Raw genomic sequence first — 12,972 nt, 5'->3', positions numbered from 1 at the left:
ACAGGAAGAAATACAATGACACAATGGCATTAAACAGTAGTACAGCCAGTAATCATCAGGATCTGCATTATGAACTCTTGTTCACCAATTCAAGAATAGTTAGGCAAGGGAAAATATCACATTCATGTGGTACATTCAGGTGTTCCTGGAAACGAAAAAGCAGACAAAAGAAGCAATCAAAAAAGAAATTGTTGCAATGAATATTAGACTTTCAAAATCAGAGGGGAAAAGCAAATCAACAGTGGCAACAGTATGGGATAACGCAATAAAAGGATGAAATCCAAAATAAAGTAGGTATGGGAAGAAGGGAACTAACATGAAAGAATAAATGACAATAAGCTGAGAATTGGACAAAGAAACCTTAACAGTGGGCCTACACTTTTCATTATGGGAAAACATCCAAAAGGTCATTGTGATCAGTGTCATGAAAAAGACACAGTAGAGCATATTCTAGTAACACAACACCATATAGGCTGTACATTGTGGTCAAGTGTTGTGATGGACAGTGAAGTCCAGTTCGCGTGTGTTTCGTACCATTTGTCCCTCTTCTCTTCCTTTACAGACTGAGTGCTAATCACATGACCAGGCAGGGCTGCTGCTGCTGCTGCAGCTGGTGTTGTCGAGCTGTCAAAGAGAAGCTTAACTGTCAACCACACAGTTATTGTTGTATGAATTTGTAAGTATAAACGATCCATCGTGTTGATAAGTCCGCGAGTATTTGTTTTTGTGAAGTTGGAAGTTATTTATCCCCGTATTTTGCACGACGAAATTGGCGAAACGTTGGCTAAAGAAAGCGAGACCTGCTGTTAGCATTCTCTAGCTAACGTTGCAATAACGGCGGCCAATGTTACCCAAATATTAAACAATATAACTTTAGCAGTTGGTTAGTTAATATGCAAATATCAAATTAGATTGTGCTCGCTTGCAGTCAGAAAAGTAAATACTCATCGTCTAGTTAGGTTTGTATTTCACTGACTGCGTGGGTTGGATATACATTGGGTTAGGTGTATAAACTCTTAGCTAACGTTATCTGGTAACAAATTTAGCTTTAAAACCTAATGTAGGTTAATTTTAATGTGCACGAGATCAAGAAAACATGTAACGTTAAGTAACTCTAATCATTGTTAAATGTTTGATGTGTAAGATTTGTGCAACTCATAAAACTGTCTGCAGTAACGTTAGCTTGTTAGCTATAACAAAAAAAAGGACATGCAGCTTTGCAGCAGTGAGTGTAAAATTGAACCTTCGTTACTTCACTCATGAGAGAAACATTGCATGATTATTAGCTAAATCTATGCAGGTGTAATAACCCCAATTATATTCTAATATACCAAGTAAGAAATGTAATATATTTCAGTTTCACAATCCTCTCTAATTTAGTGTGTCTGTCAGATATTGCTGTGACGCTGCCCTGACACTCTTGCCTCCCATGTTTTGATCACATAAAAGTCACATTGGGTCATTGCAGAGAATGATGCATTATTAGGTTTGGATAAATGACCAAACGTGGTTGAAATTGACATTGAAACCAGAACACATGTTTAAATATGTGTCGGATTTCTGTGCAAACTGGTACACATTTTAATTCCACAAAGTATCTGGAATTTCATATATGAATTTTGTTAAATATATGTAGCCTCAATCTGCTTTGTCCTGCTCTTCAGTGTCCCATGTTTTTCTCTGGCATGATGGAGCTAATATGGGGTGGGTCTCACACCCCATATTAGCATGTGTGGACCAAAGCAAGAATCTCCCACCTTGCATCTCTTCTCCAAACGACCACTGTCATGGCCTCCAGTTATCCATCCCCCTTTGAGGGCACAGGTGAAGTGAAGGAGGGCTTTCTTTGCCCACTTTGCCTGAAGGACCTTCAGTCATTCTACCAACTCCAAGACCACTATGAAGAGGAGCACTCTGGGGATGACCGCCATGTTAGAGGACAGCTCAAAAGTGAGTCCCATTAATTGTACTTGTGGACTCCACTCACATCCACCATGCCATTTGAGTCTTATCATGTTCTAGTGCAAAACAGAGCAAAAAGAAACAAAAATAACTCTGTACAGTTTAGTGTAGCATAAAGACAGTGTGGCTTCCTTTTTAAAAAGCAGTTTTAAGGAGTACAATTTGAATTTGAGGGCACTGCAGTGTTGGAGCAGGGGGAATTGTTGCCAGGATGAACTGGCAACATATTCTGCTGCAGCTTCTAAGGGAGGGACAATAGATGAAACAGGAAAATGATGAATTGTGGAGAGGAAGAATCTTAGTTGGAAACAGGCATGCAAGGGGGTAAGCTCTGATTTGTATCTAGTTCAGATTAATAATGTAACTGGAAATTAGTGGATGTTCTTGTGGACTAGGCATATGCAAAATATACATACATCAGCTCATGTATAAATAATATCCTTTCTGCATTTTCCACACATGGAGGTAGTTTTGTCCTAATTTTCTTTATGCACAGGTTTGGTTCAGAAGGCAAAGAAAGCCAAAGACAAGCTGCTGAAAAGAGATGGAGATGACAGACCGGATACAGGCAGTTATGAGTCCTTCTACTATGGTGGAGTGGACCCCTACATGTGGGAGCCTCAGGAACTGGGTGAGACTGGGAAACTGGACTGTAAACTGGGTGTAAATAAATCTCCACCCTCCACCTTTTTGTTTGTTGGCTTGCTTATTTCATAGAATTTGGATAAAATTTGATAATTGTGATAAGTGACTGAGAAGGCCTTTAAGCAGCAACCCGTCTTACGGTATTCTTTTCTCTTTGTTTTTCCAGGAGCAACCAGAAGTCACCTGGACTTCTTTAAAAAACACCGGGCAGCCAGGATAGATCACTATGTCATTGAGGTCAACAAGCTCATCATCAGACTGGAAAAGGTGTGCTTACAAGAGCATATCACAACTCATTCACACCATAATTTTCTTCCTGCTGTTGCTTAACTGTGCCAACTCATTTAACATGAAAACTGTTGTTTCAGTTGACATCATTTGACAGGATCAACTCAGATGCCGCCAAAATCAGAGGTTTGTCCACGTGTGTTTTCATTACAAGTCTGCCTCCTCTCAGTCTATATAAATATGATTTATTTAATATTATAAATATTAAAGAGTTTCCCCTCGGGGATCAATAAAGTATTTCTGATTCTGATAAATTAATGAGTGTTCATCCTCCTTTATAGCCATTGAGAAGTCAGTGGTGTCATGGGTGAATGACTCAGATGTCCCGTTCTGTCCCGACTGTGGAAACAAGTTCAACATTCGGAACAGGCGGCACCACTGTCGCCTCTGTGGGTCCATCATGTGTAGGAGGTGCATGGAATTTGTACCCTTACCTTTGGCTCGTACGTATGAACAAAACCCTTGCAAACTAGAGGAAATCATCATAAAGCTAGTTGAAGTCATGTGTCTCAATGCTGTGATATGTTCGCCTTTTGTCTGTTCACAGAAAAGCTGATTAATGGCACACGAGAGGCCCTGTGTGTACCTGGAAGCCCCGTTCAGTCCCAGTCTCCTCCAGCAGGAGGTGGAGGCAGTGGGATGGGCTCCAGGAGAGGCAGCATCAGCAGCCTGAGCAGCGTTACCTCCATGCTGGAGGAAAAGGACGACGAGAAGATTCGCTGCTGTCACCACTGTATGGACACACTGCTGAAGATACAGCAGAAGTTGGAAGAGAAGGACCACGTGCCGGATATAGTGAAACTTTACGAGGTTGGTACATCAAACTATCTCATAGTTAAAAGTGAACAGGGATCACTACATTTTTCACAATCTGTCTCTTCTTCTGTTCCCACTAGTAGTGCTCAAGCTGCCTTGAGTTTACACTGTTGTATCCTTCCCGTCATTCAGTGTTTGTCTTTTGGGGTTTCCTGTTGTTCACTTGCTCAAAACTTGTCTTCCTGTCAGAGGCTGAGGATGTGCATGGAGAAGGTGGATGAAAGGGCTCCAGAATACATCAGAATGGCTGAGTCTCTAAAGTAAGGCCCCCCCCCTTTTTTTTATAATTATAAATAATAATTATTATTTAATAAGCATCTCTGATATGAGAAATAATCTTTGGATCTTTGATTTGAGAGACTGTTGTTTACTGTCATGACTCTATGCTTTCACAGTGCCGGAGAAACCACATACAATCTTGACACTGCTGGTGGACTGAGACTGGAAGTACAGAAATACTACGAACTAATCGATGCCCTGAGGTAGATGTCAGTCCTAAATGAGTCTTTCAAAACTGAACAGAAGTCTTCTGTCATGTTTGTCTTTACAAAAAAAAAATCACATGGAGTTGTGTGTTTTCTTCTCAGTAAGAGGATTTTAACACTAAGAGCAAAAGATGATCCACCACCGCATCCAAAGGCCCTCCAGCTGCAGAGGATGGTCCGCTATACAGCCACGCTATTTGTCCAGGTGAGACCAAGTTCAGACAACAACAAAAAAAGACGTAAGCCCCATTCGGAGAGAATAAATATTACGTGGGGAGTTGGAGAAACAAAATATTTCCCCTCCCCCCTCATAATACAAGTCGTCGCTCCAGTTGGCATTTTAGCTACTGGCAAAATACAGGAGCTGGTTCAGTAATAGACAATGATATGCTGCGGGACCATGTGACCGTCATCAACAGTGGGCTTAGTAATATTTTTAATATTAATATTATTTACTGGTAATTATTTAGCTGCAACTTAATTATTAACACAGACAGTTGCACACTGCTAATATGTTTTTTTCTGAGTGTCGATTAGGCTGTGCTTTTACAGTAAGAAAAGGACTTGTATCTGCAGCAGTGTGAAATACACGTTGCTCACTACACATAAAACCAGTTCAGCTACACAAAGGTAGACCAGCAAAGCAGAATCACCTCTAACATGACACTGCAACAGCCAACAACATTTGATGAGATTGTCTTGGATTTGTCACTTTTTCCTTCATTGTATGAGTTGACTGATGTTAACGAGTGATCTGTTTATTAAAATCCTTTTCTACTTAAGTTGTCACACTGTGCGCTGAGCTGATGAAACTCAGAAGCAGTAAACAGAGCTCTGTGTATAAAACCTCAGACACACTTTTAAAATGCAAAGTTTCTCTCCAGACTAGACTTAACTTATGGGAGGACCAGAGAAATTGTTGAAAAACAGTAATTGGGGCCATAATTATTACAGGGATGGAAGGTAAAAATAACAGACATGGTGAAATCACTGACCAGCACAGGCAATATTGAAATCACCCCACCTCCCCTAGATCACTAGTTACATTTATACAGTATTTCTGTATGCCATGCTCCTTTTGATCCTTTCTTTCCCTGAATTCACCCATTCTTCGTATCCTCCCTGTTTCAGGAGAAGCTGTTAGGTCTCATGTCTTTACCTACTAAGGAGAAATATGAAGAGCTGAAAGAAAAGAGGAAACAGGAACAAGAGAAGAGAGTCCAACAAGAGAGACTGGTAAGATTGTGTACTGATACTTCTGTGTTGATTTTTCATACACAAAACAAGTTACTAAATGTTTATTCTTCATATATATTTTCCCTGCTCAACGGGCATCCCAGGAGACCCTGAAGAGGAGGCAGGAGTCTGAGAAAAACCGTCCACCTCCCAGTACCAATGGAGAGCTGTCGCAGGCCCCTAGAGCTCCACGCATGACCAAAGCTGGTGGTTGGTTGCCCTCTGCAGACTCTGCCCATGCACGCTACGAACTGGAGGACCCCCTCCTGCAGCAGATTGAGAACATACAGTCATTCCTTCGTCAGGCACGGGAGGCCCAGAGGACAGATGAGGTAGCCATGTTGGAGGAGAACTTGCGTCAGCTGCAGGATGAATACGACCAGCAGCAGACCAGCCTGGCCATCGCACTCTCCCAGAAGCTGGCTAAGGAGGAGAGCTTGCAGCAGGGGGAGTTCCATCGTCTGGAAGTCCGGGAAAGGGAGGAGAGGGAGAATTGGGGCTCCACTGTGGGCTCCACCCAGCCTCCCATCACCTGGGAGAGGTCTCTGGATATCAGTCCGGCAGGGGGCTTCCAAGGAGAGGAAGACACTGCAGCAGAGGACCTGACTCCTAAAGCTGAAAGGAGTCCATCCTCTGTAAGAGCATTCCCTGCTCTCACAAGCCAGGAGGAGTCACCTCCCAGGTTGAGGAGCTTAGGGGGGCATGTAACCCCCCCTGGTGGTGAAGGACAGAACACTACCCCCTTAAACCCTTTCGATGAAGAGGACTCTACTCCCATTGAAGAGGATCCATCCAATCCCTTCTTTGAGGACATAAAGAGGGAGCACAAAGAGGTAACCAATGGAAAGAAAGAATACAACCCATTCGATGAAGATGAAAATGTTGAGGAGGACAAACAGGCTGAGACCGTACATGGTGAGCCCGCACCTGGCAACCCCTTTGAGGAGGACGACCATACTGATACAGGTAACCCCTTCCTGGAGGCTTCTGGGAATTCTCCAGGAGTCTCGACCAATCCCTTTGAGGGGGACGATGACAACGTTTTGCCTGACGTGGACATGATAGAGGAGGAACTGCTACTGCAGCAGATTGACAACATTAGGGCCTACATTTTTGACGCCAAGCTCAGTGGCCGTCTCGACGAGGTGGAGCTCCTGTCAGAGAACCTCAGAGAGCTACAGCACACCTTACAGGAACAGAAGAAAAAGAAGCACTGACACATTTCCCTCAAAATCCCCCTGATTACCTGCTACTTACCAAGTCCTGCAAGGCTAGCTCACTTTACATGACTAATGAGCCCACTGGTTTTAGTTTGGGTGAGGTCTGCTGCACCACAAAAAGATTAGGTTAGTCCCAAAATTAAATATGTACTAGAGTTCAGTAGTCTGGACCGACTGTTAATTTCCAAACATCTTTCTAAACCACTAATCCTGCACAGGGTCACAGGGGTTTGGTGCCTATATGATCATGCACAGTTTTTAAGCACTGCAAGTAAAAATTCATTTGTACAGGCATGTTGCTGAAGATATTAACCCTGTTGTATCAGCACAAACACGAACAATGGAAGACAGAAGAATGCCACTTTTGCCACATTTTTTAATGTGACAGTCAGATTGTTGTTTGAGTTCAGTGTGGCTGTGGTCTTGTGGAGGTCAGGATGTATGATTTGGCTCTCTGGCAGAAGCCAAGAACAAAGTCAAAGTGATCAAATGGGAGCCATGAAGCAATTGATGCACGATATAAAATCTATGGTTGAACAATAAATTTATTTAATTTAATTAAAATTTTTGCCAAATTAAATTAACAGAATACTCCACCGATTTAACATTGTTGAACTCACAATGGACAGTTTTTTAACAAAGGATAAAAATGTATGCAGTAGAACCAGAGATGATATCATTTTTATTCCATGCATTCTTCTTGTCAAAACCTGGTGCATAATTAGCTAAAATGCAACTTGACGGCCGACACTTCAGGTTTGTTATGCTGGTAGCAGCAAATGTAGCCTCAAGCAGGCTGCAGAAGTTTAATAAGCACTTCTTTCTAACTCCACACCCCCAGAATTTGTTTCATTTTAAAACTTGTAGTCTTCAGCCCCAGCTGATGCTGACTTGAGGAAATTCATCAGATTTTACGCAGCTCCCTCTGGAGCAACAAAAAGGCTTCAAACTAACTTTTTCACATATGCAGTAGCAGTCCCCAAGACCTGTAAACAGACTTTGATGTGTAAAATCAGTGGAGTTCCCCTTTAATTCTGTTGATATTAGAGGCATCTCGTTTTACAACTTTAGTTTATTTGTGGTAATTGAAATTCCTGCTGTTCATTGAACTAATACCAAAGAACCAAACCATGCATAACTGTTCTAACTGGGCCATTAACAACACTCAGACAAAACACCTATGTGATAATTTAATGAGAAACAAATGGAATTAGACTTATATGACCATATTTGTGCAGCCTAGTCTTTGAAGGAAACTGATCATTACATAAATTGTTATACATTAAAATGTAATCACAGCCTTAAATTACTAATTCAGTCACAAGTCGGCAGAGCCTGTGACTGCTTTGTCAGATTTATAAGAGGGAAATTAAAGGCACATTACACAGAATCAAGCCATTCCCATTGCTCTTATGTAACTGTCACTCGTACTGACTTATGACATTATCAGAAGGAAAAAGGCTTCTAATCTTTAATTGAAGTATTTGTTTTAACACTTGCTAATTTCTTTTTCAGTTAAAGTTGCTTTTTCTGTAAAACTGAATTCAAATGAACATGTTAACCTGTCCCTGTTAAGTGACACTTTCTCTGTCTGTCTGCATGGTTTAGATGAAAGTTGTACTCAAGCAGTTTTGCTTCATTAATCACTTTTTTGTGCGTCCTGTCTGTGTCACGTTGGCCTTGGCATGGTTGCATTTTAGATCTTTATTTTTATTTTTTTTTAAAGCATCTTAAATGCCAGTGAGCCAAGAGAACAAAGTGTTTTCCACATCCTACTGTGCGACCCCTAAAGGTTGTGATCTTATTGTTTACAGTGGCACGACTGATCCAACTGAGCACTTGGGTTGCATGATTCATGTCCGCGTGTCTTTGAAGTGCTGTTTGACGCTGGTCTTTCTATCGAGCTACTACAGTATACATTTTGACATACTGATAAAATCTCTCAATATGTCGTTGCTGTTCCATGCTGTCGGCCTAGATCTGTATGTAAAGCATGTTATCCGTTCAGTGGTTTCATCTAAGAAGTATATTCACCCTGCACTCACCATGAACATACTAAATACTATTTGAAAGGGACATTGCAAGATCAACTAAAATCTTAGGTCAAAACAACATTTTGGACTTAAGGGGTTTTTTTGTCAGATAAATAACACTACATGAATGCCAGCAAGTATTATCACTCACAGCGCTGCTAAGTCCTTACATGAATATGTCATAGTGCTTTCCTGTCAGTCAGAATGTCATTATTTCTCTTTAGAGACAAAAACAGTGTTTTGTGATGTCTGTTGATTTCGCCCTGCTTATCTGCGACGTCCACAGATTTTAAGCCAAACATGTGACACTGTAAATGTTTTGTGACAGTGTGAATAACTCGAGGAGCTTCTTAATGTGTGTAAGCAGTTGATTTTAGCTAATTTGCTTAACACGTCTGCATTTAAAACTATAATTGCACAATTAAAACATTTTGGACACACAGACATCAATTTATTAACTTTAGAAAATTCCATCTCAGCACCAATAAAAAAAAAAAAGTTGTCTCTGTAAAATGTTTGCATTTCTCGTTCTTGTCATAAATCTGGTGACACTGTGTCTAATCAATCTCAACTTGATCCTGCGTCACATGAAAATATTGTAATAATGATTATTTTAGATTTTTCATTTGTTTGTTTTACATAGAGCGACAACTACAGCCGCACAGGCAAATTAGTTTTTATTTGAATGTTTACATTGCAGTGTCGTCACTGTGCTAGATGTAAATCGCATCCAGATGTGTGGATTCTTCAACCAGGTCACACCAGGTGTGACGTCAAGTTATCCAAACCTGGACCAATGTATTGACTGCCCAAACAACATCGTGTGTTGACAGGTTCCTGCTGCTTACGGTGGACTGGAAGGTCTCAGTTCAGCCAATGACAATCTTAAAATGCACACAGCATAATAGGACCCATATAGTTACACATATTTACATCAAAATATGCAATGTGGTAGTCCTTTTATGTAATCGTACAAAATCAAACCTAACATCACAATGCCGCAATACTGTCCAATGAATCTACAACAGTCAACTCAGCTTCTCACTCCTGTGACGCTGCCATCTGGGCTCGATATTTGCCTGTCATCTCCTTGGGCAGTGGCGTGGTGCCAGGACACGGCACCTGGCCCTCCACTTCACAGATACACTCCCTCAGACAGTACTTTTTTGGCCCAAAGTTGGCGGGGTTGGAGGCCTGCATTTTGGCTCGAGCCTCCGCTTGTAACACTTCTCTGTAAACAGAGAGGGAGTAAAATAAATACATTTATAACTCATCTGGTCACTGCAGGAATGGGCCTTTTTCACAGCAGACATTTTAAAAAGTAATACAATAGCTTATTGTGATATAATTTCCATGTTATCTTTACCTGGTCTTACAGGCTGAATCTCAATTAAGTTTTTTTATCTTACCAAGTGAAATGAAAAATTATATTCACATTACTTATAATCTTTGAAAAACGTGTGTGTAAACATCATGAGCACCAATCACATTTTCAATACCAACATACATAGTCAAAAGTATTTAATATTTGATTTATTTAATATCAACCAGCTCTAATGACAAACAAGCATAGTCATGTAGGGGTCATGAAACACGGTCCACACTGAACTCGCAATAACTGAATATCTTACTCTGATTTGCCCAAAATCTTCTTCACATGTTGTGAAATTTGTTTGTGGTCCCCCCCTTCCACATCCACCAGAACTTGCTCCCCGTCATCTGCAAAACAGACAGAGGAGATCAGCCCAAGCTTGAAACAATACAGAACAATAATAATAACAACAACAACAATAATAATAATACAGGTCAAACACTGCAAAGCTACACACCCAGGTAGAACTTCAAGAACGGTGATGGTGTCATATTTTTGAACAGCATTATTTGGACCCATGGGTTTTTGTACTGAATCTGAGGAATATTGAAGAACACAAACTTTCTGCAAAACACAGGGAGAAAGTTCACAATTTTAGAACAGCTTCACATAACAGGCAGCCTGACTTTCTTTAAATAGTGCCTTTTTGAGAAGCAAACTTCAACTCAAGTGGTACATTTTTAAATTCCAAGTTCATCTTTTCAAAATTCTTCATGGTTCAATGGACCAAACCACCAGCATTTTATTTACCCTACTATCCCATAATTTTTTAATTTTTTATTATTTGCATTATGCTATTATTATTATAGCAACAGTCTTAAAGGCTGCACTGACTTAAGAGAGTTTTCTGAAGTTATTTGATCTTGTCAAGGAAACTGAAAAAATATGTCTCATTAATAATCTGATGATTACTCATGATCTTTGAACATTGTCTCATGTAATTATCTACTGTAATATTTATTTACATACATTCTGAATTGTAATCATGTGAAATACTACTTCAATACATAAAAGATTCACTAAATTATACATGGACACTACTGCTACCTGTCGTAAGTGTTTTTAGATGGACTTAAGAGGAGACTTAATTACTTAATTGTTCTTGTGCATGAAAATAGACGTGACAGCTAGATGGCTAGATAGTCAGAAGACTTGATCTGGGGGTAAAATCAGCAAAACAAATTAGAGCTGTGGATGGTGGATTAGTTGATTGATCTATTAGTCAATCAACAGAAAATGAATTGGCATCTATTTTGATAATCGTTTAACGTTAATTACGCTTATGCCAAAAAAAAATCTCTGGTTCCAGCTTCTCTAATCTGAAACGTTGCGGCTTTTCTTTGTCTTCTATAATAGGAAACTGTTTTTTTTTTTCAGAAAAAACAAGTAATTTGAAGACGTTGGAAAACGTGAAGGGCATTTTTCACTACAACATTCAACATTTTATAGGCCAAACAATTAACCGATCAATCGACAAAATAATCAGCACAATTATAGATCATGGAAATAATCATTAGTGACAGCCCTATACTCACAGCACTGACATTTAAGTCCATGCCACGTTTCATAGTAATAGCTATGTACATGTATTCTATGAAATATTATAATGTGAAACTGTGATTAACAGAATTACTGCCGCCACCTGTTCATAGTGATTTTAGGTCACTGGAATAAAAGTGGTGGTGGTGGTACTTAGTTGCGTTGTTTCGCTGCAAATGTGTCTTGGCTAGTTGTTGTTAGCTCTGACCTTGCTCCGTCGCTGAGCTCTCCATGTGTGTTGTAATTGACCGTCATGATCTTCACTCTGTTTTTAAAGATGATGTCGCCCTTCTGGAGGTATTCCAGAGTCCTCCTGATCGGAAACCTTCCTTTCATAGGCATTTTAAAGGCCTTGTTTTATTTACAAAATACCATTTGAAAGCACTCTGCCCCTGGAGTCGCACAGCACACGGAGAGGCGCCTTTTGATGACGTTGAAAGCCGTTTTACCCGAGCAACCGAGGAGCGACAAATACTTCCTTGTTTCCACCTCTTTATTGCTAGAACAACATATAGACAAGTAACACTATTTACCAGTGTAAGAAGAAAGACAACTGAGAAATAAAATAAATCAATTAAAGGAAAAAGTTGTAATGAATGTAATGCCACAATGTTAAAATCCCACATTCAGATAAATATTTAATGTGTTTAAAAGCTTTTCTGTCCACATCTGTGAGAAAAAAATCTTAATATTGGCTTTTTGCTGAGACATCAAATCTTCTATAATAACAATGTAAATCTTTACAATGAATTGAGGTTTTGAGTTGTTCAGAGAGCAGTAGAATAAGATAGCAACATCCTTGATGTTTATATTGACAGCACGTTTCTCTGACAAGTACTTTTCTACGGAGCCCCCTAAAGGTCATGGCGAGAAATTTTTTGAGAACTACTTTTGCATTCCCTCGCAATAAGTTTTGTGTTCACTTGCAATACTTTTCTTCTCCCATTCCTTCTGAGCCGTATGTCTATTTGTAATGGAAGGTAGTGTGGAGATTCTCAAGTTAATGCATTTAGCATTGTTTATGGACACCTCACCTTATATGATGTCCATTGCAAAGAAGTTATTAGAAAGAAAAGTGTTGTAGTCAAGACCACGTAAACCGAGACCAAGTCATGTCCAAGACCAGAGTGTATTGAGACCAAGACAAGACCAAGACTTTGAGGGGTTGAGACCAAGTCAAGACCAAGGCAGGGCAAAACCGAGTCAAGACCAAGCAAAAATGTAACTTAGGAACAACTATTTGTCACCACATGCCCTGTCCCCTCAATTTCTCACAAAGTGAACACTGCATTAGCTAAAGCTGGAGTGTGTGTGAAAGGGGCCGGGGAGGGGTGATAGTGTTAACAGTAATAAACATTTCAAATAAGAAATGAGTT

General features: G+C 40.1%; 2 protein-coding genes across 3 annotated transcripts; one reads left to right on the top strand and one right to left on the bottom strand.

Annotated features, from left to right (window-relative positions):
- The first annotated feature begins 512 nt into the window (after window positions 1-512).
- On the top strand, window positions 513-9,198 carry LOC122883372 (rabenosyn-5). Of its 2 annotated transcripts, none has more exons than XM_044211948.1 (12): window positions 513-676; window positions 1,665-1,950; window positions 2,459-2,593; window positions 2,774-2,874; window positions 2,976-3,021; window positions 3,177-3,338; window positions 3,443-3,705; window positions 3,901-3,971; window positions 4,107-4,193; window positions 4,299-4,401; window positions 5,328-5,432; window positions 5,528-9,198. In XM_044211948.1, the coding sequence occupies exons 2-12, from the start codon at window positions 1,788-1,790 to the stop codon at window positions 6,647-6,649; spliced, it is 2,358 nt and encodes a 785-aa protein (XP_044067883.1). In that variant the 5' UTR covers window positions 513-676; window positions 1,665-1,787; the 3' UTR covers window positions 6,650-9,198. The 2 variants fall into 2 exon arrangements, with proteins under 2 accessions (XP_044067883.1, XP_044067884.1); XM_044211949.1 differs by having other exon boundaries at window positions 515-676; window positions 5,537-9,198.
- A 147-nt stretch (window positions 9,199-9,345) lies between these two features.
- Window positions 9,346-12,037, bottom strand: mrps25 (mitochondrial ribosomal protein S25). The gene is made up of 4 exons (XM_044211950.1): window positions 11,805-12,037; window positions 10,515-10,621; window positions 10,317-10,404; window positions 9,346-9,916 (listed from the first exon to the last, which is right to left on the bottom strand). The coding sequence occupies exons 1-4, from the start codon at window positions 11,936-11,938 to the stop codon at window positions 9,727-9,729; spliced, it is 519 nt and encodes a 172-aa protein (XP_044067885.1). The 5' UTR covers window positions 11,939-12,037; the 3' UTR covers window positions 9,346-9,726.
- Between the last annotated feature and the right edge of the window lie 935 nt (window positions 12,038-12,972).

The sequence above is a fragment of the Siniperca chuatsi genome, linkage group LG10 (assembly GCF_020085105.1).
Source record: "Siniperca chuatsi isolate FFG_IHB_CAS linkage group LG10, ASM2008510v1, whole genome shotgun sequence".
Classification (NCBI taxonomy): domain Eukaryota; kingdom Metazoa; phylum Chordata; class Actinopteri; order Centrarchiformes; family Sinipercidae; genus Siniperca; species Siniperca chuatsi.
The sequence above is the reverse complement of the archived record's forward strand: the minus strand, read 5'-3'. Positions and strand labels throughout refer to the sequence as shown.